This window comes from Gallinula chloropus (assembly GCF_964237585.1).
Source record: "Gallinula chloropus genome assembly, chromosome: 5".
In the NCBI taxonomy this organism is placed as follows: Eukaryota; Metazoa; Chordata; class Aves; order Gruiformes; family Rallidae; genus Gallinula; species Gallinula chloropus.
In genome coordinates, this window is record NC_140090.1 from 17,599,372 (window position 1) to 17,620,745 (window position 21,374).

At 64.6% G+C, this 21,374-nt stretch overlaps 2 protein-coding genes across 2 annotated transcripts; one reads left to right on the plus strand and one right to left on the minus strand.

Annotated features, from left to right (window-relative positions):
* Window positions 1–1,097: 1,097 nt before the first annotated feature.
* Window positions 1,098–15,761, minus strand: OBSL1 (obscurin like cytoskeletal adaptor 1; the record flags this gene model as incomplete). The annotated part of the gene is made up of 26 exons (XM_084265684.1): window positions 1,098–1,102; window positions 1,171–1,305; window positions 1,428–1,532; window positions 1,668–1,829; window positions 1,933–2,086; window positions 2,242–2,354; window positions 2,668–2,934; window positions 3,186–3,452; window positions 3,534–3,809; window positions 3,959–4,225; window positions 4,313–4,588; window positions 4,727–5,002; window positions 5,751–6,032; window positions 6,301–6,576; window positions 6,665–6,940; window positions 7,165–7,440; window positions 7,611–7,670; window positions 7,740–8,012; window positions 8,093–8,368; window positions 8,755–9,027; window positions 11,525–11,699; window positions 12,020–12,195; window positions 12,274–12,869; window positions 13,469–13,595; window positions 13,807–14,076; window positions 14,726–15,761. The coding sequence occupies 26 exons, from the start codon at window positions 15,759–15,761 to the stop codon at window positions 1,098–1,100; spliced, it is 6,675 nt and encodes a 2,224-aa protein (XP_084121810.1).
* A 2,713-nt stretch (window positions 15,762–18,474) lies between these two features.
* On the plus strand, window positions 18,475–20,084 carry INHA (inhibin subunit alpha; the record flags this gene model as incomplete). The annotated part of the gene is made up of 2 exons (XM_084265123.1): window positions 18,475–18,739; window positions 19,351–20,084. The coding sequence occupies 2 exons, from the start codon at window positions 18,475–18,477 to the stop codon at window positions 20,082–20,084; spliced, it is 999 nt and encodes a 332-aa protein (XP_084121249.1).
* Window positions 20,085–21,374: the final 1,290 nt, after the last annotated feature.

A 21,374-nucleotide genomic window follows, 5' to 3' on the forward strand; every position in this document is an offset into this window, starting at 1 on the left:
ACTGGATCCAGCCTTTGGGCAGAGGCTGGGCTGCCTCAGGGACGTGGGGACCCCCATGGCATCAGAGGCCATCGCTGTTTTGCTGGCGACTGGATTTTATAGTGGCCGGGGGGTGGGGGGGCCTGGGGTCGGGCTGAGCCTCGGGCCGGGGCCGAGCAGGAGCCCCAGAGCCCCGCTGCCGGCAGAGGCTCCCACCTTGTATATATTTCTCTTGCTGTGATTTGTATTAATTTATTACGGAGTGAGCCAGGACTTCCCCACGGCCAGGCAGGCAGGATGGCGAGCAAGGCTGGACTGGGTTGCTCCCCTGCTTTGGGAGCTCCCCTCCCCCAGCTCAGCCCAGCCAACCCCGCTGCCCCGGGAACTGCATGTTTCTGCCAGGCACCCCCATCCCCCCAGCGCCGTGCCGCCGTCCCCCTTTTCAGTCTCTTTTGTAAATGTGCCAAACGCTGCTGAGGCCATGGCCACACAGTAAAGAGCCTTTCAGAGCTGTCGTGTGGGGCCAGGGGCTGTGCCGGGGGGTTGGGGGCAGGGGTAAGGGGGTGCCCTGAGGGCTGGGCTCCCGTGGGGATGCTGGGCAGGATTCAGAGTGGTGCCACCAGGCCTTCTCCTAATGGGGCTCGCTGGGGGAAGAAGCCACGTCAGAAAAAAACCTGCTGTTTAATGCAGAGCCCTGAGGCCAGAGCAGGCCGGGGATAGCAGCGGGGTGTCGGTACATCCCCGGGGAAAGGAAGCATAGCCCCATCTCTCAGCAGCGGCATCCGTCGGTCTGTGTGCACCCCCTGGGCGCTGCATCCTGACTTCTACCTCCCTGCAGGGACAAAGAGAATCAACGGGAGAGCTCCAGCATCCCTGGGGCTGGTGGGGCACCCAAAAGGGTTGCCCCAGCAAAGGGGGGGCGCAGTGCCACCTCCCCACCCCAGTGCACAGACCCTTGCAAGCAAAGGGCTGTGTGGACAGGGACCCCGGTGTCCCTCCATTGTGAGGAGCAGTGGCACTGCCAGCCCCCCGTGGTGCCCCCGCTGGGCACCCCCTCACCCTCCACGAGGAGCCGGGCAGTGGAGCGGTCGTCGAAGGCGTCGCAGGTGTACGAGTCCTCATCCTCGGGGCCCACGCGGTGGATGATGAGCGTGCGGTAGCAGTCCAGGTTGCAAATCTCGTACTTGTCACCAGTGAAGATCTCGGTGTCCCCGCGCAGCCAGCGCACCCGGCCCCGGGCGTGGGACACGGTGCACTCCAGCGTCGCCTTGTGCTGTGCCAGCACCGTCTTGTCCCTCAGCGGCTTCACGATGCGGATGGGCAGCGCTGGCAGGTGGGAAGAGCCATCGGCACCATGGACTGAGTGGGGTCCCATGGGGACCCCACGAGCCAACTCCGGTGCCCCCGGGCGCTGGAGCCCAGCCAGCCCTGGCCCCACATGCCAGTACCTTCCACCCGCAGGCTGGCCTCTGATACAGCCATCCCGGCTGCGAAGCGGATGAGTCCCGCATCCTCGGGGCGCACGCCGCAGAACAGCAGGAAGTGCCGGGTCCCTGGGGAGGAAAAGGCTGGCTCAAGGGTACGGTGATGGGGACCCTCAGCAGGCGGGAGGCACAGACTCTGTCCACACAGACTGCCTTTGCCCCTTCCCAGCCCTAAAGTGGATGTGGGGCCACCTGCATCCCTACCTTCTTGCCGTATCTTCACCGTACTGGAGACCTTGATTTTCTCCCCGTCCCGGAACCACTCGCCCTTCACGTCTGCATGCGACGCCTCACAGGTGAAGACGGCGTTGTCACCCTCCCGCACCTGAGCGTCCTGCAGGTCCTGCATGATGCTGACCTGGCGCTCTGCGGGCAAGGGGCAGGGTGCCAGGGCAGCCAGGGACAAGGGGGGGTGTGGACAGTGCGGGTTTGGGGGGGGTGTGTGCCCCCAAGTAGGGGGCAGCCATACCCTGGACATGCAGTGTGGCAGAGGCCCGGCAGTCGCCTGCGTCGCAGGTGTAGGTGCCAGCATCAGCCAGCTCACAACGGCTCAGCTGCAGGACGCGGCGTCGACCCGCCGAGTAGATGCGGCAGTTGGGCCCCGGCCGCAGCTCCTGCCCATCCTGTCCAGGGAGCATGTGCTCAGGGGTGCAAGTAGGCAGCACCCCACTGCTTCACACCCCTCTGCCCCTGCCCACAGCCCTGGAAGGGAGGGAAGCAGCCAGGGGGCAAAGTGAGGAGGAGGAGGATGCTGGAGAGGACTGAGGTGAACCCCCACCTTGAACCACTTCACCTCCGTGCTGGGGCGAGACAGTTCGCACTCGAAGCAGGCTACTCCTGTCTCTGGAACTCCCAGGTCCCGTGGGACCCTCACCATAGTGACTGGAGGCTCTGAGGGGAGAGGACATGGGGTGGGAAGGTTTGTTAGGAGAAAGATGTGCCATGGGCACCTCAGCATGCACTTCTCGAGGCACCACCACAGGCATGCACTCATGGCTGGTGCCCCAGCTGGGTCTGCCCCGGAACCTGGCTGGGCAACCCCTGCTGCTGAGCTCACATCTTGCTGGGGACGGGGGACAAGGCATGCCTGGAGCAGCCAAGCACAGCTCTGGCATCTCCCCCAGCACTGAACGGCTGCAGGACAGGCAGCGGCAGTGCCACGGACACCTCCCTACTCCCCCGGTGCCTGCCCCGGTGACTGTACCGCGCACAAGCAGGCGGGCACTGCAGCGCAGCATGTCAGCTGTGAAGGTGACGGTGCCCGAGTCCTCCAGCGCCAGGCCCTCCAGTGTCAGGCTGTGCCCGCAGCCTGTGGCACTGATCCGGCATGTGCTGCTGGGCTTCACGCGGATGCCGTCCCGTGTCCAGACCCCAGGCACGTCAGGGTGAGACAGCTCCAGGTGGAAGGTGGCTGTCTCCTTCTCAAAGGTCTCCACATCCACCAGCGGCGTCCGGATCGACACCTTCCGGGCTGCAAGGGACCCTTGTCTGCAACCAGGTGCTGCTCCATCCCAGACACCAGCTCCACAGCCGGCGCTTGCTGGGCCAACCCCCAAAATCCAGCCCTTTACCAAACACCCACTTCTGCCCATCCCCAATGCCTACTGTCCCCTCCCTGCTTGACCGCCCCTTCCAGCTGTGCCCACGCTCCCTCCTCCAGCTGGCAGCATCCTTGCGGCAGGCTGGTGCTCCCCCCATTCCTGTTCCCAGCGCAGTACTCACGCTCCACACAGAGCCTGGCCTGCGTGCGGTCATGCAGGCTCTCACAGCGGTAGGTGCCACGGTCGGCAGGGCCAAGGCAGCGGATGGTGAGGATGCGCCGGCGCCCCAACTCCTGCAGCTGGTACTTGCTGCCCGGCTGGAGGAGGACGCCCTGCTTCAGCCACTGCACCTCGGCAGCCTCGTGGCTCACCTCCACCTCCAGACACACGTCCCCCTGCTCCTCTGCCACCACGTCCTGCAGCTTCCGCACGAACAGCACCTGTGCCTCTGCAGGGCCCAGGCACCCGGTCAGCATGTGGCCCTGGGGCTGTCCTTGGGCAGTGCCCCAGCTGGCTCTGTCCCCCTCACCTTGCACACTCAGCCGGGCCGTGCTCACCAGCCCCTCGGCATTGGCCGTCACGGTGGCTGCGTCACCTGGCTGGCACTGCTGGAGGGTGAGGCTGTGGCACAGCCCACTCCTTGTCACCAGCAGCCGCTCACTGGGGACCACGGGCTGGCCGTTCAGCTGCCAGGTGACGACCACATCCTCCGGGGACACCAGGCACTTGAAGGTGGCATCCTCACCCTCCAGTACCGTCAGGCTCTGCAGCTCCATGATGATCTCCACCACCCTGGGGACTACAGCTGGGGTGTTGGGGCATGGCACTGGGGACCCTCCATCCCACAGAGCAGCCTCCTGAGCATCCCTGCACCCCCATACCATTGCCACATCCAGCTTCCCTACCACTCCCCATGGCACCAGAGTCCACAGAGGGGTGGTGGGTGCATCTCACCCTGCACTGTCAGTGTCGCCAGCGTCCGGTCGTCGTTGGACTCGCAGCAGTATTCGCCTGCATCCTCGGGCTCCACGGGGCTCAGCACCAGCGAGCGCTCTCGCCCCTCTGCCATCATCTGCCGGCGGGGGCCGGGCGCCAGCACCCGCCCGTCCTTCCGCCACACGACGTCACCCCGCGCCTTGCAGAGCTCACACCACAGCACTGCCCGCTCGCCCTGCCGTACGCGCACGTCCGACAGCCCACGCAGGAACTTCACCTGCAGCTCTGCACAGCCAAACCCCCGGTGTCGGCACCTGTTGCTACTGCAGGGGAGGGTCCCTGGGCACCCCCCACCACCCCACCGCCGCCCACCTCGGACGCTCACGTCGAACTGCATCTGGTCATGTGAGGAGAGGCAGGTGTAGACGCCAGCGTCCTCCTTGGCCACGTTGCAGAGAACAAGGCTGTGCACGCGGCCATCCCACCGCAGCTCGCAGCGCTCGCCAGCCACCGCCGCCTGCCGCGGGCCCAGCCAGGTGACATCGGCTCGCTCAGTGGAGGCAATGGCAGAGAGCACGGCGCTGCCACCCTCCAGCACCAGCAGCTTCTCCCGCTCTTCCCGTTTGTTCACAAACAGCACGGGTGCCTCTGTGCCAGGGGAGCACTTGTTTTAGCAGTGCCCTGGCTCGTGGCACTGGCATGGGGATGCGGGCACAGAGCATCCCAGCACAGGGCAGGGGACCGCCCCTGCTCCCTGGCATGGGTGAAGGACACCTCCAGGCTTACCTTTTACACACAGCGTGAAGTTCACCTCATCATCACCAGCATCGCAGAGGAAGGTGCCACTGTCACCCAGCTCTGCTTGCCTGATGGTGAGGCTGCGTGTGGGGCCCTCGCTGCACACCAGCATCCGCCCGCCCGAGTGCAGCGTCTGTCCGTCCTTCTGCCACTGTGCCGCTGCCGTCTCCGGGGACAGCCGGGCCACCAGTGTCACGCTCTCCCCTTCCAGCACCTCCACTGGGCTCTGCGCCTCCTCCTTGTTGACAATGCGCACGGGCTGGGCTGGGGGGGCCAGGAGACAAGGCAGGGATCAGGAGTGTCCCTGTGGTGTTGGGCAGCATGGGGAAGGGACTGCTGTAACCAGAGAGGCAGCAATGCCCACCGTGAGTCACCATGGGGCAGGAGGGCTGTGGGGCTAAGGGTGCATCCGGCTGCAGGATGCTGTGAGTGGCTGCGGTTTGCTGTGGGACTGGCTGGGGGTCGCGGTGGGTCCAGCCAGGGGTCCCAATGGGGCAGGCTTGCAAGCTGACAGGGTCTGGCAGCTCAGGGTCCCCAGGCAGGGATGACAGAAGAGCCCATTGCTCCTGCATCCCTCAGGCTGAGGCCATTCATTTCAGTGTCACCCCCTACCCCTGCCATCCCAAGTGCCTTGCTGTGGGGCCAGGACACGTTCCTGTGCCAGGCCCTCTCCCACCCTGCCCTGCCCTCCATCTCCTGCTGATAAGGGTCGGGGCTGAGATCAGCCCTTGGCAGCCAAAGCAGGAGGAGCGGCGCCTGGGAGCCAGCCAAGGCTAAATTTAACCAGCCCCTGGCTGGGGGAGGCGGGAGGGACGTGTTTCGCCACGACCCTGACATGCTCCTTCGAGGCTGACAGCTCCTGGGGGTTGGGGACAGGGCTCTCTCCCTCCCCTGCCACGCTGCTGCACCAGTCCCCACCATCAGTGGGGTCACAGAGACATCCTGTCCCCTTGCCCAGGGCTGCAGCACAATCCCACCATGCTGGGGGTCCCTGGGGCTCCTGCCAGCTCACCTGACACATCCACATTCATCACTGCACGGTCGCTGGCAGCGTCGCAGATGTAGCACCCTGAGTCGCCAGGCTGCACCCCACGGATGATGAGCTGCCGCAGCACCCCACGGACCTTGACCTGCACCCGTTCACCTGGCTGCACCTCCTGGCCATCCCGGAGCCAGCGCACCATGGCATCAGGCCGGGAGACCTCATAAGCCAGCACCAGGTCCTCCCCAGCCACCAGGCAGCGATGTTCCGCAGTGCCCCTGCTGCCCACAATGGTCACCGGTGGCTCTGGGACTGGAGAGACGGACTGTCACCACGGGAGCAGCAGCCTGTGCTGGGTGCTGCAACGGCCAAATCCTGTCTGGACCTTCTCTGGCTGCATCTGGGCACCGCAGGGGTTTCCACAGACCCCTGCGTGGGTACAGCTGACTCCCTGTGTGTCCCCCCCCAGCCTCCTCATCCTTGCTGCCACCCAGCCCAGCCCCACACCAGTCTGGCAGCAGGCAAGGACACACCTCTGTCCTTGTCCCACTGGCCATCCGCCCTGGGACCTCCCTCTCACCTTCCACTGTGACAAAGAAAACGATGCTGTCATCGCCGGTGTCGCAGAGATACTCCCCTGCATCCCTGCCCGTGGCGCGCAGGACAACAAGCGAGCGGCGCGCCCCGTCCTCCTCCAGCCGCACGCGCCCCGTGTCCTGCAGCTTCTCCCCATCCTTGTACCACTTCACCTCCCCGTGGGCGTGCGAGAGGCGCACCTCCAGCACCAGGTCCTCCATGGCCTGGCAGTGCTGGCGGGTTGGCAGCACATCCCTCTCCAAGATCCTGACCAGCGGGTCTGCAACACCCCATACCAACAGAGCTGGGGTCTCCGCGGTCTGTGCACCCAACACACCCCACCAGCTTCCTCCCTGCCTCTTGCTCACCTGAAACCTGGACAGTGAAGGTCACCGTGTCATCGGCGGCATCGCAGACGTATTTCCCAGAATGCTCGGCTTGTGCCGCAGGGATGAGCAGGCGGCGGTGGGCACCCTCCTCCTCCAGCACCAGGCTCCCCCCAGCCTCCAGCCTGACGCCCTCCTTGGCCCAGTGCACGGGCGCATCCGCACGGGACAGCTCACAGCCCAGCATCACTGTTTCCCCCGGGGACACCGTCACAACGGGGGGAGGTCTGCGGGGCTGCAGGATCCTCACTGGTGGCTCTGCAAAGGTGGCCACGATGCAAAGCAGTGCGGGGACATCACAGCCCTGGAGATGCCTCTGCTGCCAGCCCAGGCTGAGCACCTGTGCTGGATGGCCCAGTACCCAGGGATGGGCACCCACTAGCTCCATCACTATGGAGGAGCTTGTCCCCCTCACCAGGGTGGGAAAAACCCTGTGGGCTGGAGCCCCATCAGCAACTCCCTCCTCCTGGGTCCCCACCAACCTGACACTTTGACATCGAAGGAGACAGCCTCATCCTTGCTCTCGCAGATGTACTCGCCCGTATCTTCTGTGCTGCTCCTGGGGATGAGGAGGCAGCGCCAGGCCCCTTCCACCAGCAGCAGCAGGTTGTCAGTCTCATCCACCTCCAGCCCATCCTTGAACCAGCGCACAGGAGCATCCGGCACGGACAGCTCGCACCACAGCTCCACACGCCCTGGTGCCTGCACTGGCAGCTCCAGCGAGCGTTGTGGAGGCTGCAAGATCCTTACTGGTGGCTCTGCCGGGGACACAGAGGAAAGGTGTGAGACCTGCTCTCCACACTGCACCCGGCTCTGCCATCCCTACTTACTGTCATTTGCATCCCCATGGGGCCACAGAAATGCTGCCTGAGGGCAGGGGTGACAGGCACACAGTGCCAGCCCAGCACTGCTGGAGCAGGGCACCCACCTGCCCCAGGGTCATGCCACTGCATCTCCTCCTCTGCGATGCTGAGGGCAGACACCAGCGCTGTGGACCCCATGACACAGGGCTGGGGCAGCACTGCCCTTCCCAGGACATCCTTGCTGAGACACTAACCTGCCACTGAGATGTGGTAGGAGACAGACACCTCTCCGGCATCACAAACGAACTCCCCTGTGTCCTGTGGCTGGGCACAGGGCAGCACCAGCCGGTGTCGCAGCCCCTCCTGCTCCAGCACCAGGCTCTTGCCTGCCTCTACCTCCTCCCCGTCCTTGTACCAGTGCACCAGGACCTCTGGATGGGACAGCTGGCACCAGAGCTCCACACGCTGCCCGGCCATGTAAGTGTGGGGAGCCTCCTCGTTGGAGCTGACAATCCTCACCGGTGCCTCTGCGGGAAACACATGGGGGGGCTCAGCTGTGGGGGCTGGTGAGCTCCGAAGGAGGATGGGCACCCCCTGGGCAGCTCACCATTCACAGTCACCCTGAAGCTGGTGGCACTGTCCCCAGCACTGCAGGTGTAGGTCCCTGAGTCGGTAGGCACAGCTGCAGGCATGTGTAGCTTCCGCAAGCATCCCTCTGAGGAGATTGTCAGGACTTCGCTCAGGACCACAGCCTCACCGTCCTTCAGCCAGCAGACGGGGGCATCCGGAGGGGACACCTGGCATTTCAGCACCACGGGCAGCCCTGCCAGCACCTCCTGTGCCTGCTGTGCCTCGGGCACCAGGGAGATGCAGACCTGCGGGGCTGACGGACCGAGACTCTGTGTCACTTGACCTCCCTCCCACCGTCCCTGAGGCCAGCAGGCAGGGTTGTCCCAGCCCTGTGACACTGGCCGCTGAAAGCCAAAGGAGAGCCAGGGGTGGGGTGTGAGGTGGCATAGCCCGTGGGCAGGCAGCATGGCTGTGACCTGGGCTGTGGAGCGGCAGTGTGGCACTGGGCTCTGGTACGAGATGGAACAGCCAACCTGCCCCTGCCCGCATCCCGATCCAGCCCAGGGCAGGGGCAAGGAGCTGCCCATGGGGAGCCGAGGGCAGCCGAGATGCTGCAGCTCCAGTGGGACAGCAGCGTGAGCAGGGAGCTGGGGCACAGGGACAAGGGGGAGAGAGCCACATGTGTGCTGCAGCACTGACCTGCCACGGTGACAGTGTAGAAGACGGAGTCCCCACCAGCATCGCAGACAAACTCCCCCGTGTCCTGTGGCTGGGCGCAGGGCAGCACCAGCCGGTGCCGCACCCCCTCCTGCTCCAGCACCAGGCTCTCGCCCACCTCAACCTCCTCCCCATCCTTGTACCAGTGCACCGGGACCTCCGGACGGGACAGCTGGCACCAGAGCTCCACACGCTGCCCGGCCGTGTAGGCGTGGGGGGCCTCCTCGTTGGAGCTGACAATCCTCACCGGTGCCTCTGCCAGGGAGAGACACAGAGACACAGGGCTCAGCTGGGATATAGAGACCAGGGCGGGTGATGGTCACAGCCCTGTGCAGAGCAACAGCTTCACCAGCCTGTTGGGTTTAAAGCTGGAAGGCACCACATCATCTATGTCCAGCATAGCACAGCACAAGCTGCTGGGCTGCCTTGCCCAGGGCTCCCTCTGCTCCTCAGCCATCACTCACGGGAGGAGCACTCAGCTTCCAGCCTGGCTGTGCACCATGGTCCTGCCCCAGCTCCCGTGGTCCCTGCCCTGCTCTGCCCCAAAACGGAGCCAACAGACACAGAGGCATGTGGGCAGGCAAGTGCTAGCAAGCCCCAGCACTGCTGATTGCCATCCATGGTGTCAGCATCGACCTCTGTGGCTGACCCTTCACCTTTCTCCCTGTTTTGGAGGCCACTGGGTTCCACCTTCCCACCTGGTGCCTCTGCCTCGGCCCAGCCCTCAGTCTCTACTCGCGCCACAGCACAGGCATGTGGCTTGCTCGCAGCCAGCATCCCCATCCCTCTGGCTCACCGGGACACCATGCCAGACCCCAGTGTTTGGTGAATGCCACCATTAGTGGGTTACATGGGAAATGTGCAGTGCTGCTCACATCTCCCCGCTGACTTGGGTCAGACCTCTGAAGCCAGCGAGGCTCCCTCCCAGCACAAGCACGGAGTGACCAGCCCTGCTTTCTCCTCAGAGGAGGTCAGGATGTGGCCCCTGCCTGCAGCCGACAGCACTGCCTGACCAGCCACGCACGCTGCAGTGGGCTGTAGCTGACCCAGACTGCGCCGCGATGCTCAGCCAGCCCATGGCTCTGGGCAGACAAGGGGCACCACCGACACCGGAGCACACCGGTGGCCAAGCAGCAACCTACCCTTCTCACAGCCTGCACCGGCCCCGTGCTGGGTATCCAGGTCACAACCTTCCCAGAGAGTTCCCAGCTGCGATGCCCAGGCTCAGCGGCACACCGCAGCCCCGCAGCGCGTGGGAGTGGCTCAGCGCCAGTTTGCAGCGTTCGCGCTGTGCCACGCTGAGCCTGCATCCGCCCGGCTCCCTGATCAAACGCCTGGCAGCTGCCCCTCTCCCTGGGCCTGCTAAAAGCGATCACATCGCCCAAGCACAGCTGGAGAAGTTGAGCGGCATGGCAGTGAGGAGGGGGCTGTGTGCCAGCCCTCGGTGGGCAGCGCTGCTCCAGCCCCAACCCCGCCACTGGCTCGGAGAGAACCCCAGCACTCAGCAGCTGCTGGAAAAGCCAGAGGCATGTGGGGGTGGCCGGGCTTGAGGCAGGCGGGCTCCGAGCCACGGCAGCCCCTGGGGATAGCTGGGATGCCTCGGGGAAACCCAGGCGTGCCATGGCAGCCACCAGCCTGGCACTCGTGCTAGAGGGGTGCCAGCCGGAGCCTCCTGGCACATGCACAGAGCCCCGCTAGTGACACCGGTGGCCAAATCCTGATCGAAACAAGCCAGCCTTTCTAAGACCCTTCCATCTAAGTTATGCAAAGCCGCTCAGCTGAAAGGCTGAGCTTCAGCAGATGGTGTTTCCCCCTCCCACCCTGGGCAAGCCGAGCTCTCTGTGCCCTTGTGGAGCAGGAGCTGCCTCCTGCCCCTGCCCAGAGCACCGCCTGCCCTTCCTGCTGGGGATTTTGCCTTCATCACACTAAACCCCTCACATCTCCACCCTCCCAGCAGCCACTGCTTCAGTGGCTCTTCCAGCATCTCTCATCACTCATCCCATCTTCGGTCCTACAGCCTCTGCTACAGACTTCAGCACTCTGCCACATATTCACACCACAGAGAGGTTTTATGGCTGCGATCACAGAGCCTGTTAACCAGGCTCCAGCTTTGCCCCCGGTCACCTTCCTGTGGTTGTGGGATTGTGGGTTTTTGGGGCCAGCAAGGGGAAGTCTTTCACTCGCTTTCAGCTTTCATTACTCTCTGCCACCCAGTGACATCCGTGGCCGCTCCATGGCCGGGGCAGCCGCCACAGGATGCCGTCCCCAGCACGCACCCAGCAAACACCACCCGGCCATCTGTATCCAGGCAACCTCTAATTTTCAGGTCAGCAATTAACACCGTCTGTCAGAGCGATGTCCAACCAGAAGTCACTCCGCACCAGGCGCCGGCTGCTTTTACCCACTATTTTTAGGACCTTGGAGCCTCGAGGGCTTGGCTACTGGTCATGGGAAAGGTTCTGCAAACACACCAGCATAGGGGTGCTGGGCGCCAGCCCTCAGGTACCTGATTGTTTTGGATGGGTAGAGAAAGCTGGCTCCTCTGCCAGTCAGTCTCAGTGGTTTTACACACCAAAGGTGCTGCAAAAGCCCCCTGCCCAACCAACTGACCTGCTGGTGAGGACCTGGCAAAAGCATCTCTGATGAGCATCCCCATAGCAGCAAGTGACAGGCACACCACAAACAACCCATGCTGCAACACGCCACAGCCCTCTGAGAGGTGACCCTGTCAGCCCTCCAGTGTTGCACTGACCTGCCACGGTGATGGTGTAGAAGACGGAGTCCCCACCGGCATCGCAGACAAACTCCCCTGTGTCCTGTGGCTGGGCGCAGGGCAGCACCAGCCGGTGCCGCACCCCCTCCTGCTCCAGCACCAGGCTTTTGCTCCCCTCCACTTCCTCCCCATCTTTGTACCAGCGCACCGGGACCTCCGGACGGGACAGCTGGCACCAGAGCTCCACGCGCTGCCCGGCTGTGTAGGCGTGGGGGGCCTCCTCGTTGGAGCTGACAATCCTCACCGGTGCCTCTGCGGGAGATAATGCAGCAATTCACACAGGCACCCACTGATGGCAGCTTTCAGCCCCATCACGGGGACAAGAAGAGGGGCAGGAGGACTGTCCCAGCTCCCACACATGGTCCCCAGCTCACCAGTCACGGTCACCACGAAGCTCACGGCATCATCCCCGGCATCGCAGGTGTACACACCAGTGTCCGAGGGGCCCGCGGAGCGGAGGAGCAGCCTCCGCACGCAGCCCTCCACTTGCACTGCGATAACATCATCCAAGGGCACGGCCTCACCATCCTTCAGCCAGCGAACGGGAGCGGCTGGGGGACACACCTGGCACTCCAGCAGCACGGGCAGCCCGGCTGGCACCTCCCGCAGCGTCTCGGCCTCGGGCACCGGGGTGATGTGGACCTGCGGGGCTGAGAGGCATGGCGGAGGGGTGAGCGGTGTGCTCCAGCACGGGAGCCACCCTCTTCTCCCAGCATGGTATGGCTCACCTTGCACATGCAGCACGGCCGAGTCCCGCACGCTGCCAGACACGAAGGTGACCCGGGCACCGCTGTCAGACAGCCGCGCCTCCCGGATCAGTAGCAAGTGTTCTGTCCCGCAGCGCTGCACACAGCACCGGCTGCCCGCAGCCGCATCCTCCTCCTCACCCAGCCGAGCACCGTTGAGGAACCAGGTGCCACCCACCACGGCTGACAGCTCCAGGGAGAACTGCGCGTCCTCGCCATCCCGCACCTGCACGTCCTGCAGACCCCTCTCCAGGCAAGCTGCTGGAGCTGAAGCGTGGCTGGACTCATTGTGGTGGCCCTGGCCAGCAGCACCACAGCATCCCAACCCTGGGGAGACCTGGCTCCTGGGGGAGTGGGGTGGGTTGTTCCCTAGTTCGGCACACTCACTGAGATGCACAGAGCCGGGGAACTCCACGGGGCTGCTCCTGCCGTGCTGGTTGGCGGCGCAGATGCGGAAGCAGTAGTCGGCCTCGCGGGGCATGCTGTCACCCAGCACCCGCACACGGCCGGGAAGGTCAGTGGCGAGGCACTGCACCCACTCACCCCCCGCTGCCTCCCGCCGCTCCAGCAGGTAGCGGCTGGGGGGGCGGAGGTGGGCGTCGGGCGCAGGGCACCACGTCAGCAAGGCCACGTTGCTCTCTGCTGCGCTCATCTCAGCTGCCACCGGTGCGCTCGGGGGGTCACGCTTCACACCTGTAAGTCACAGCCCGTGTTGCCTGCTTGGGGATGGACAGCAAGGCTCCCGGCAGGGTGGCGGAGGGGCTGAGGAGGGCTACGCAGCCTGTTTCTCTGGGGATCCTCTCTCTGACAGAGAGGATGAAGAGGATGGTCTTGCTCCTGTGCAGCATAGTGCTGGTCACAGGGGTTTTGTGAGGGCCGGAGAGGCTATGGCCATGGAGCCTGGCTAAAAGCACCCTTCCCCAAAGAGCCATCACAGTGTGATGTCCCCAGCATAGTGGGTGCCCATCCTGTCTCTTCCCCACATCACCCACCATGAACAGGCAGGATGGAGGACCCAGGGCACCTGTGAGCTGGGGGCTTACACTTGACCCGGAGCTGGGAGGATGTCTGCGACTCCCTGACGGTGAAGGAGATGATGCCGGCGTCCTGGCGGGTGACGTGCACCAGCACCAGGAGGTGTGTCCTGCCAAAGCTCTTCAGCACGGTGCGGGGTGACTCCCAGAGCTGCAGCCCATCCCGGCTCCAGCAGATCCCTTCCAATGCCTCCCGCGTCTCCACGCAGAAAACTGCGTTCTCCCCCTCCATCACATCCAGCTTCCGTGGCAGCCGCTTCGTGATCACTCCTACAGAAAGGGATGTGTGAGGGCTGGGGAAGGGTGCTGAGGAGCAGCCTGGGCTTCCCCGGTGTGGGACAGAGGAAGAGGAGGAGGGAATCCCGGGCCAGCAGCAGGCACCACAGCCAGATGGTGGGGAGGCAAATGCACAGGCAGTGGGGAGGCTGGCAAGGAAGGGGATAGAAAGGCAAAGCTATACTGCCAGAGATTTGCTACACACCTCGGACAGACACCTCAGCAATGCTGCGCCCCTTGTCCTTCATCTGGCAGAGGTAGATTCCATCATCATCAGTGCGGGCATCGCGGATGGTCAGGCGGCGCAGCACGCCTTGCTCTTCCATTACATACTTGTGGCTGGGCTGCAGCTCCCTGTCTTCCAGGTACCAGGCAGTGGGGATGGTCTCCAGTGGCACCTGGCACTCCAGCACAGCATCCTCCCGCTCTGCCACTTCCACATCCGCCAGCTGCACCTGGAACCGCAGCCGGTGCTCTGCCACCAGGAGAGACAGGTGCTGGGGGGTGCATGGGGCACGGCGCCCACTGGCAGCCCTTTGGCTCTCTCTGCTCACAAACAGTGCCAAGCTCTCAGCCCTTCTCTGCCCCTCTCATCGTCAGCCAGGGTGAGATGGGCACTGCCCTGGGAAGCACATCCCCAGAGCAGAGAGACCCAGGGCATGTGTTGGGGACACACAGCGATACCCCCAGCACCTCAGCAGGGAGTTTTGGGGGACACAGGAGGGCCAGATGACCCTGTCTGTCCCCAGCTGGCAGAGTTGCGCTGGGGGATGGGGCTGTCACCAGTGCAGATGCTTGGAGCTGTGCCCTGCAGGGCTGCCTGCCAAAACCAACCAGGACTTCCAAGGGAATCTGTCACCAAGGCACTGTCCCCCCTCCCCGCTTGTGACCGGACACCTGCAGCCCTCCAGAGACTTGCAAGGAGAGAGGGGTGCAGAGGGTGAGACAGCTCCCTGGGGTAGCCCAGCATCCCCTGCTTCTAACCCAGAGGGGTGACCCTGTCTGCAGGGGGAAGGAGGGTGCCCAGGGATTCTGGGTTCACACAGACACATCCCTGCCAGACAAAAAGCCCTGCACCCCCAGAGTCCCCACCCGCCCCTGGCAGCACCCAGCCATGCTCCTACCTTTCACCTGGAGCTGAACTGCGCTGAGGGTCTGGCCAGCAGTGTTGGATGCTGTACAGACGTACAGTCCCTGGTCCTGGGGTTTGCAGTACAGCACCTTGAGGATGAAGTAGCCTTCCCGGTCCTCGTAGACGAGGTGCCTGCGGCCAAGGGTGAGGGGCTCACCATCTTTCTGCCAGATGATCTCCGGTTTGGGCTTGCCGGTGACGTAGCAGCGAAATTTGGCGTGCTTTCCTGCGCTCACAGTGAACGCCTTGGCCCCCAGCACCCCGGCCTGCACCGTGCCGTTGGGCAACTGGGTCTCCAGTCCCACGTGCTGTCCTGCCATGTGCCGTCGCCGCCGCTGCCGCTCCACCATCAGCTCAGGGCCATCAGCAGGAGAGCCACTGGGGAGCCTGTCCGGTGGCGCCCGGGGTTCGACCAGGAGCACGGCAGCAGCCAGGGCCTCCCAGGAGCCACTGCGTGCCCGGCACACATACACCCCCCCGTCCGGGGGCCGGGCACTGAACAGCTTCAGAAAGTGCCAGTCCTCCGGCTCCTGCCCCACTGCAAAGTGGCTGCTCTCAAAGATGTCAGAGAGCTTGCGCCCGTCCTTCTCCCACTCCAGCACCGGGCAGGGCTGCCCGGACACTCTGCAGGCGAACATCACGTCCTCCCCCCGGCACACCCGGGTGGATGAGGGGCCAACAAGGAAGGTGGGCTCCTCACCGCCTGAGCATCCCTCTTCCTGGGGGTTGCTTGCCTCCACCTTGAGTGTGGCGGCTGCATAGGTCTCACCCACGCTGTTCTTGGCCTTGCAGACGTAGACCCCGCTGTCCTGGGGGGTGGTGCAGGACACCAGCAAGCTGTACGTGTCTCCCTTGGCCTCCACATGGAAGCGGCCCGAGGGCTCGATACGGGTCTTGTCTTTCTCCCAGAGGATGCTCGGCTGAGGGTTGCCCGTGATCTGGCAGGTCAGGACTGCATCAGCACCACTTTGCACTGTGAAGGCACGTGGATAGGACAGGAACCTGGGGGCTCCCTCAAACCCATCCATCACCGCTTTCCTGGGGTCACGGCAGGCAGCTGGCCAGGGCAGCAGTGGAGATCATCAGCCTGAGGGAAGATACACAGACCAACAGGGGTGGGAGCTCCGGCTTTGGCAAAGGGACCGGCATGGAGCACCACCTGGAAGGGACTCCTGTCCAGATCAAAGTCCCCAACACTGAACCCATGCCACAGGAGCTTCGGCCTCGCCCTCAGCACCCCATTCCTGCTGGGTATGTTCCTGTCTCAGCCCAAACCACTCATTTCCCAGCCCAGCAGCCATAGAAGAGATGGCAACAGGGGCTCTTTGCACCCCAAGAGACAGCTGCGCCCACAGCCCAGGATGGAGACAGAGGAGACTCCCAGCCTAGACAGGGAGCGCAGGCTGGCTGGGTGCTGGGGAGGAGGATGGTGGAGGCAGGCAGGACGGCCCCAGCCCGCCCCTTCCCCTTCCCCACCCGCCGGGCATTCCTTCAGTATCGGGTGGTGGCAGAGCCGCATTCCTGCAGCATCTGGGCTGGCTCAGCGGGCAGGTGCTGGCGGGGGCTGTCGCGGCCGGGAGGCACCCGGACGAATCCAGGCGCTTCCTCTGAGGCTCGGAGGGGCATGGGATCCCCTGCGCTCCACAGCCCTGGGACAAAGGGAGGCTCCCCGGGAGCAGGTTCCCCTCTGGAGTGGGGTCCCACTGCCAGGATCCAGCCCTGGGGTAGTGAAAGCCACGGCTGGAAATACTGGGATCACTCGAATCCCAAAGGGCAGAGGGGAGGCCCGGGCGACAGTTCCTGCGGTTGGAGGGCACTACCTCCATCCCCAGCACTGTGGGTAACAGGCCTGTCGCCATGGGCAGGAGCAGGGCAGGGGGCTCACACCTCCCCTGGGTGAGTGCACCCCAGCCTCTGCCCACACCGTGGTGAGGGCTGGGACAGAGGTGACTCTGCCTCCCCTGGGCAGGGGCAGGAGAAACTGAATGAGCCAGAGGGAGCGATGGGAGAGAGCGCGTCCGCAAGGAGCGGCAGAGACTGGGCCCAGCTTCTCTTCCCAGTCCCCTACCCCATATGATGCATCCATCTAGAGACACTTCCCTGGCCAGAAGCTCCCCAGACCCACAGGCCACCCCCCAGCAGCTCCTGCAGACTCACACAGCCTTGATGGCTCAGCCGCCCCTTCGCCCACCCCCTTCCATGACCAGCCTACCCCACGCAGCCCCACAGCCCAGTCCCCTGCCCCACGCACACACCTCGCTCCTTTGCCTCTCCCTTGTGTCTCCCAGTGCCGGCACCAGCTCCTGCCACTTCTCCCAGCTCCGCTCCCGGGTGTCAGCACGCAGGCACCAAACATTACAAATGCCTGCAGCTGCTGTCCCCAAAAATACCCTCTGATGACACACTGGGTTGATAAGATGGAGCCTGCTCCATTCAGCGCCTCGCTGGGGCAGGGCTGGCCTATGTATAGCAGCCTGGTGGGACAGCCACCCGGCCCAGCGCAGGCCAGCAGTGCTCCGGAGTCCTGGTGTGCTGCAAACACAGGAGCCATGTCCCAGTGCTGGGTCTGCCCCTGGCAGGAGCCAGCACGCTGTGTGGGGTGCATGGCATGAGGGGCAGGGCGTGGGATGCGCAATTTGGTGTGCATGGCCTGGGACACTGGGCTGCAGTGGGATAGGATGTGCTGCACCGTGTGGGACGTGCCTCGTTGGATGCGGCATGAGATGCTAGGCTGCATGGGATGGGGTGTGCCACACAGACAGGCTATGTGGGACACTGGACTGTGGGCATGGTGGGCACACAGGGGCTGCCCACTGCCCTGCACTGCAGGCAGTGCTGCTGGACAGGGGAGACCTGGCACTGTCCCTGTAAGCAGTGGTGGGAGGAAGGGCAGGATGCATTGGTTCCCTCACAGCCTGCGCCCACCCTGCAGCTCCTGACCCAGGAGCTAGCCTGTGGCCACCCAGCCCAAAGGGCACGGTGCTGCTGTGGCTCTGCCTTGCCTCCTCCTCCTCCTTCCCCTCGCCCTGAGCCTAGACCAGCCTTCCCCAGCGCCAGGCAGTAAGGGGACCTCTTGCCATCCTTGCTTCAAGTCTCCAGGACCTCACCAGCCTCTAGGCTGTCCTGGAGGTGCCATAGCTCCCCCCACCCCAGTGTGCTCTCCCAAGGCCCCCTCCTCATGACTCAGCTCCCCTGTGAACCCAGGGCATTCCAGCCAAGGCATGAGAGTGCCCAGACTTTCACCCCTAATATGCCCTCCCTGGCCCTGTCCTGATGTCTATGCTGTGCACAGCTGCTGTCACCTCCCACGGTCCCCCCAGAAGCCCCATCGCCTCCAGCACAGGAGACACCCAGCAGTGGCAGCTGCAAAGCTCACCCAGGGTGCCCCCTCCATCCCTGCCAGCACAGAAAACCCTTCCCAGCAGCATGCTGCCTGCAGCCCGGTCTTCCCAGCCCCACGCACCCACTCCCCTGGCAGCATCTCCCCCTCCCACACACACACACCCCTGCCCAGGCGCCATCCCCTTGCAGGCCACACTGTCCTTGCAGTCTTCACATTCCAGACGTCTCAGCGCTTTCGCTGCCCAGAGATAATATTCACTGTGAGCAGACGTTTGCGTCAGTGTCAGATAGGTCTCAATGCCACCCTGCCCTGGGGGGAGCACAGCGGGCAGACAGGCTGGGCAGGCAGGCAGGAGCCCTCGGCAGAGCTCCACAAGCTGCCAGTCCACGGTGCCTCCCATGGTCATGCTGCTCCTCCTCCACCTGCTGCCTGCCATGCTGCCCACCGCTGCTCTGGCCAGCTGCACCGGCGCCGGGGCTGACCGGCAGCTCATCCTGGCCAAGGTGCGGGCACGGGTGCTGGAGCATCTGAACCCTCCGTTGCTCCAGGAAGAGCCCCAGAGGGATGCGAGAAGGATGCACCGGAGAGACGTTCTTGAGAACATTGAAGTCGAGCCCGAGGAGCTGGAGGACACCTCACAGGTGATTCTCTTCCCTTCCACAGGTGAGAACATCCTGGTGGGATGGAGAGGGTAGAGGGGTGAAGCAGGTGGGGGCTTGGATGGTGGGAATGCAGCAGAGTGGAGGGGCTGCTGTGGGGCTGTGGGAGAAGAGAAAGAGGGTATGGCAGGCTGGGATACAGGAGAATTATGATGGAGGGTCACAAGGCAGAAGGGATGGCAGGCAGGGACAGGCAGAGCAGCCCAGGACACAGGCAAGAAGAGGGGCAGGCAGCATAGGTGAGTGCCCAGTGACTGGGCCAAGTTGGGATGTGGAGAGATGTGTAGGGCTGAGGAGGGCTAGGGTGGGATGCTGGGGAATGAAGCAGGATGCCCGGTTATGGGGTAGGACACTGGGGCAGGATGCTGGGGGAGGGAGGCAGCAGTAATGGACCAGCCTCAGCCACAGAGGGGCTCAGCTGCAGGGCACAGTGCAGTGGCTGCTGCATAACACTAGGCATCAGTCTGCCACAACCTGCCCCAGCCTGCACAAGCAGCCAGGCACCCTGCTGGAGGGGGGGGACCCTCTGCAACACCCAGTGTCCCATCCAGTGTCAGGGACCCTCCTGAAGTTCGGATGTGCACCCTGAGCATCTTCCCCTCTCCCTCCCCACAGATGTCCCCTGTGAGCCCACGCAGCCAGACAAGCTGCTGGAGGAAGAAGGGATCTTCACCTACCTCTTCCAGCCCTCCGCACACACCCTGAGCCGTGTGATGACCTCTGCCCAGCTCTGGTTTTACACCGGTCCCATGGCTGCCCCCAACCACTCGGCCCCCGATGTGCTGACCCTGTCGCCGCAGGGCCGGGTGCCAGTGGCAGCCGTGGTGGTGCGCACGCCCGAGCACTGGACCGTGTTTCACTTCGCCTCGGCGCTGCTGCCCCAGCTCTCGCAGCCGCTCTTCGTGCTCCTGGTGCGCTGCCCCGGCTGCCCCTGCGTCACCGACGGGGACAAGATGCCCTTCTTGGTGGCCACCACCCGGGCCAAGAGCAGCGAGAGGGCTCGCCGATCTGCCGTACCCTGGTCCCCGGCTGCCCTCAGCCTGCTGCAGCGCCCGTCTGAGGACCTGGCCGCCCACACCAACTGCCGCCGAGCTTCCCTCAACATCTCCTTCGAGGAGCTGGGCTGGGACAAGTGGATCGTGCATCCCAGCAGCTTCGTTTTCCACTACTGCCACGGGAGCTGTGCCGAGGGCCACGGGCTGAGCCACCGGCTGGGCGTGCAGCTCTGCTGTGCCGCCCTGCCCGGCACCATGCGCTCCCTGCGCGTCCGCACCACCTCCGACGGTGGGTACTCTTTCAAGTACGAGACAGTGCCCAACATCCTGGCCCAGGACTGCACCTGTGTCTAGGATACCCCCCAGGTGGAGGCTCTCGCCCAAGGGACCCCCCGGCGCAGAGGTCTGCCCCGGGGGCCACCCTTCCCTGCCCAGCCGGGAGCTTTCGGCTGCTCCGGGCACGGCCGTGCTGCCCCGGTACCGCCTGCAGATCGGGGCACAGAGGGGCTGGGACGGGCAGAGGCACCACCTCCCCGCCTGCAACCAGCCCGGCCCCCCCTTTTGCCCCACTTCCAAACCACACACAAAAAGGCCGGGGTCCCGCTCCCCCTGCAGCCTCCCGGTGCTCCCGGGAAAGGCCGGGCTGCCGCCGCGGGGACCGGGCCGTGCCGGGACCTCGCACCGGAGGCGGGGCTGGCGCCGCAAGCGAGCCCTCTCCCGGCGGCACGGCCCGCTGCGGAGCGAAGGGGGTGAGCGAAATAAACCTGTTCCCTTTACCCAAACAGCCTGGAAGCGCCAGCTTCTCTCGGAGCTAGCCGCGGAGGCAGCACGGGGCCGTGCGGGGGATGGGGGAGAACGGGGCGGGGGGAGATACACAAGCTCCCCGGGGTGGACGATGAAAACTCCCCGAGGGGCGGGGGTTATACAAGATCCCCGGGTGGGATGGGGTGTTAAGCTCCCCGGGTGGGGGGATGCAATTTCCCCGCGGGGATGGGGATGCAAGCTCCCCGGGGAACTGCGGCGGGAGGAGGGAGGACACGGGTGAGCGCTGCAAGAGGGGTCGGACTCCCACGGCAGGGTCTGAGTACCGCGGCTGAGTTTGCTGCAGCCGCGGAGGCCTGGGCAGGGCCGCGACCCTCCTGCTCCCGGCTGCGGCGTGCGGAGAAGCCCCTCACAGGGCCCTCGCCGGCGTCCGGGCCGCGCAGGAAGGCGTCCGGCCGCGATCCCGCCCCAACAGCCCGGTGGAAGCCGCCCCGGCCGCAGCCGCCTCCGCTGCAGGAACGACTGAGTCACCCCGTCCGAGCCGGAGGCCCCGGGACAAGCGGGAAGCGCGGCCCGACCCGGCCCATCTGCGCAGGATTCCCTTCCCACCCCCTTCCTCCCCAAGGACCGGATACAGCAGTTCAGTACAAAACGTCTCCAGGCTTTACTAATATAGATACTTAAAAAAAAAAAAGAGCAAAAAACAAAACCAACCCCCAGCAGAACAGACAGAGTGACGATCGTTTCTGAGTAAAAAGTAACGCTACAAAAATCCCCGTGTGACCCAGGCTGAGATGATGAGAAACACCCCGCTGGCGCCTGGCTGAGCCCTGTTCCCCCTTCCTCCCCCCACCCCCCCAAAAGGAATCTGGGTCCATCTCC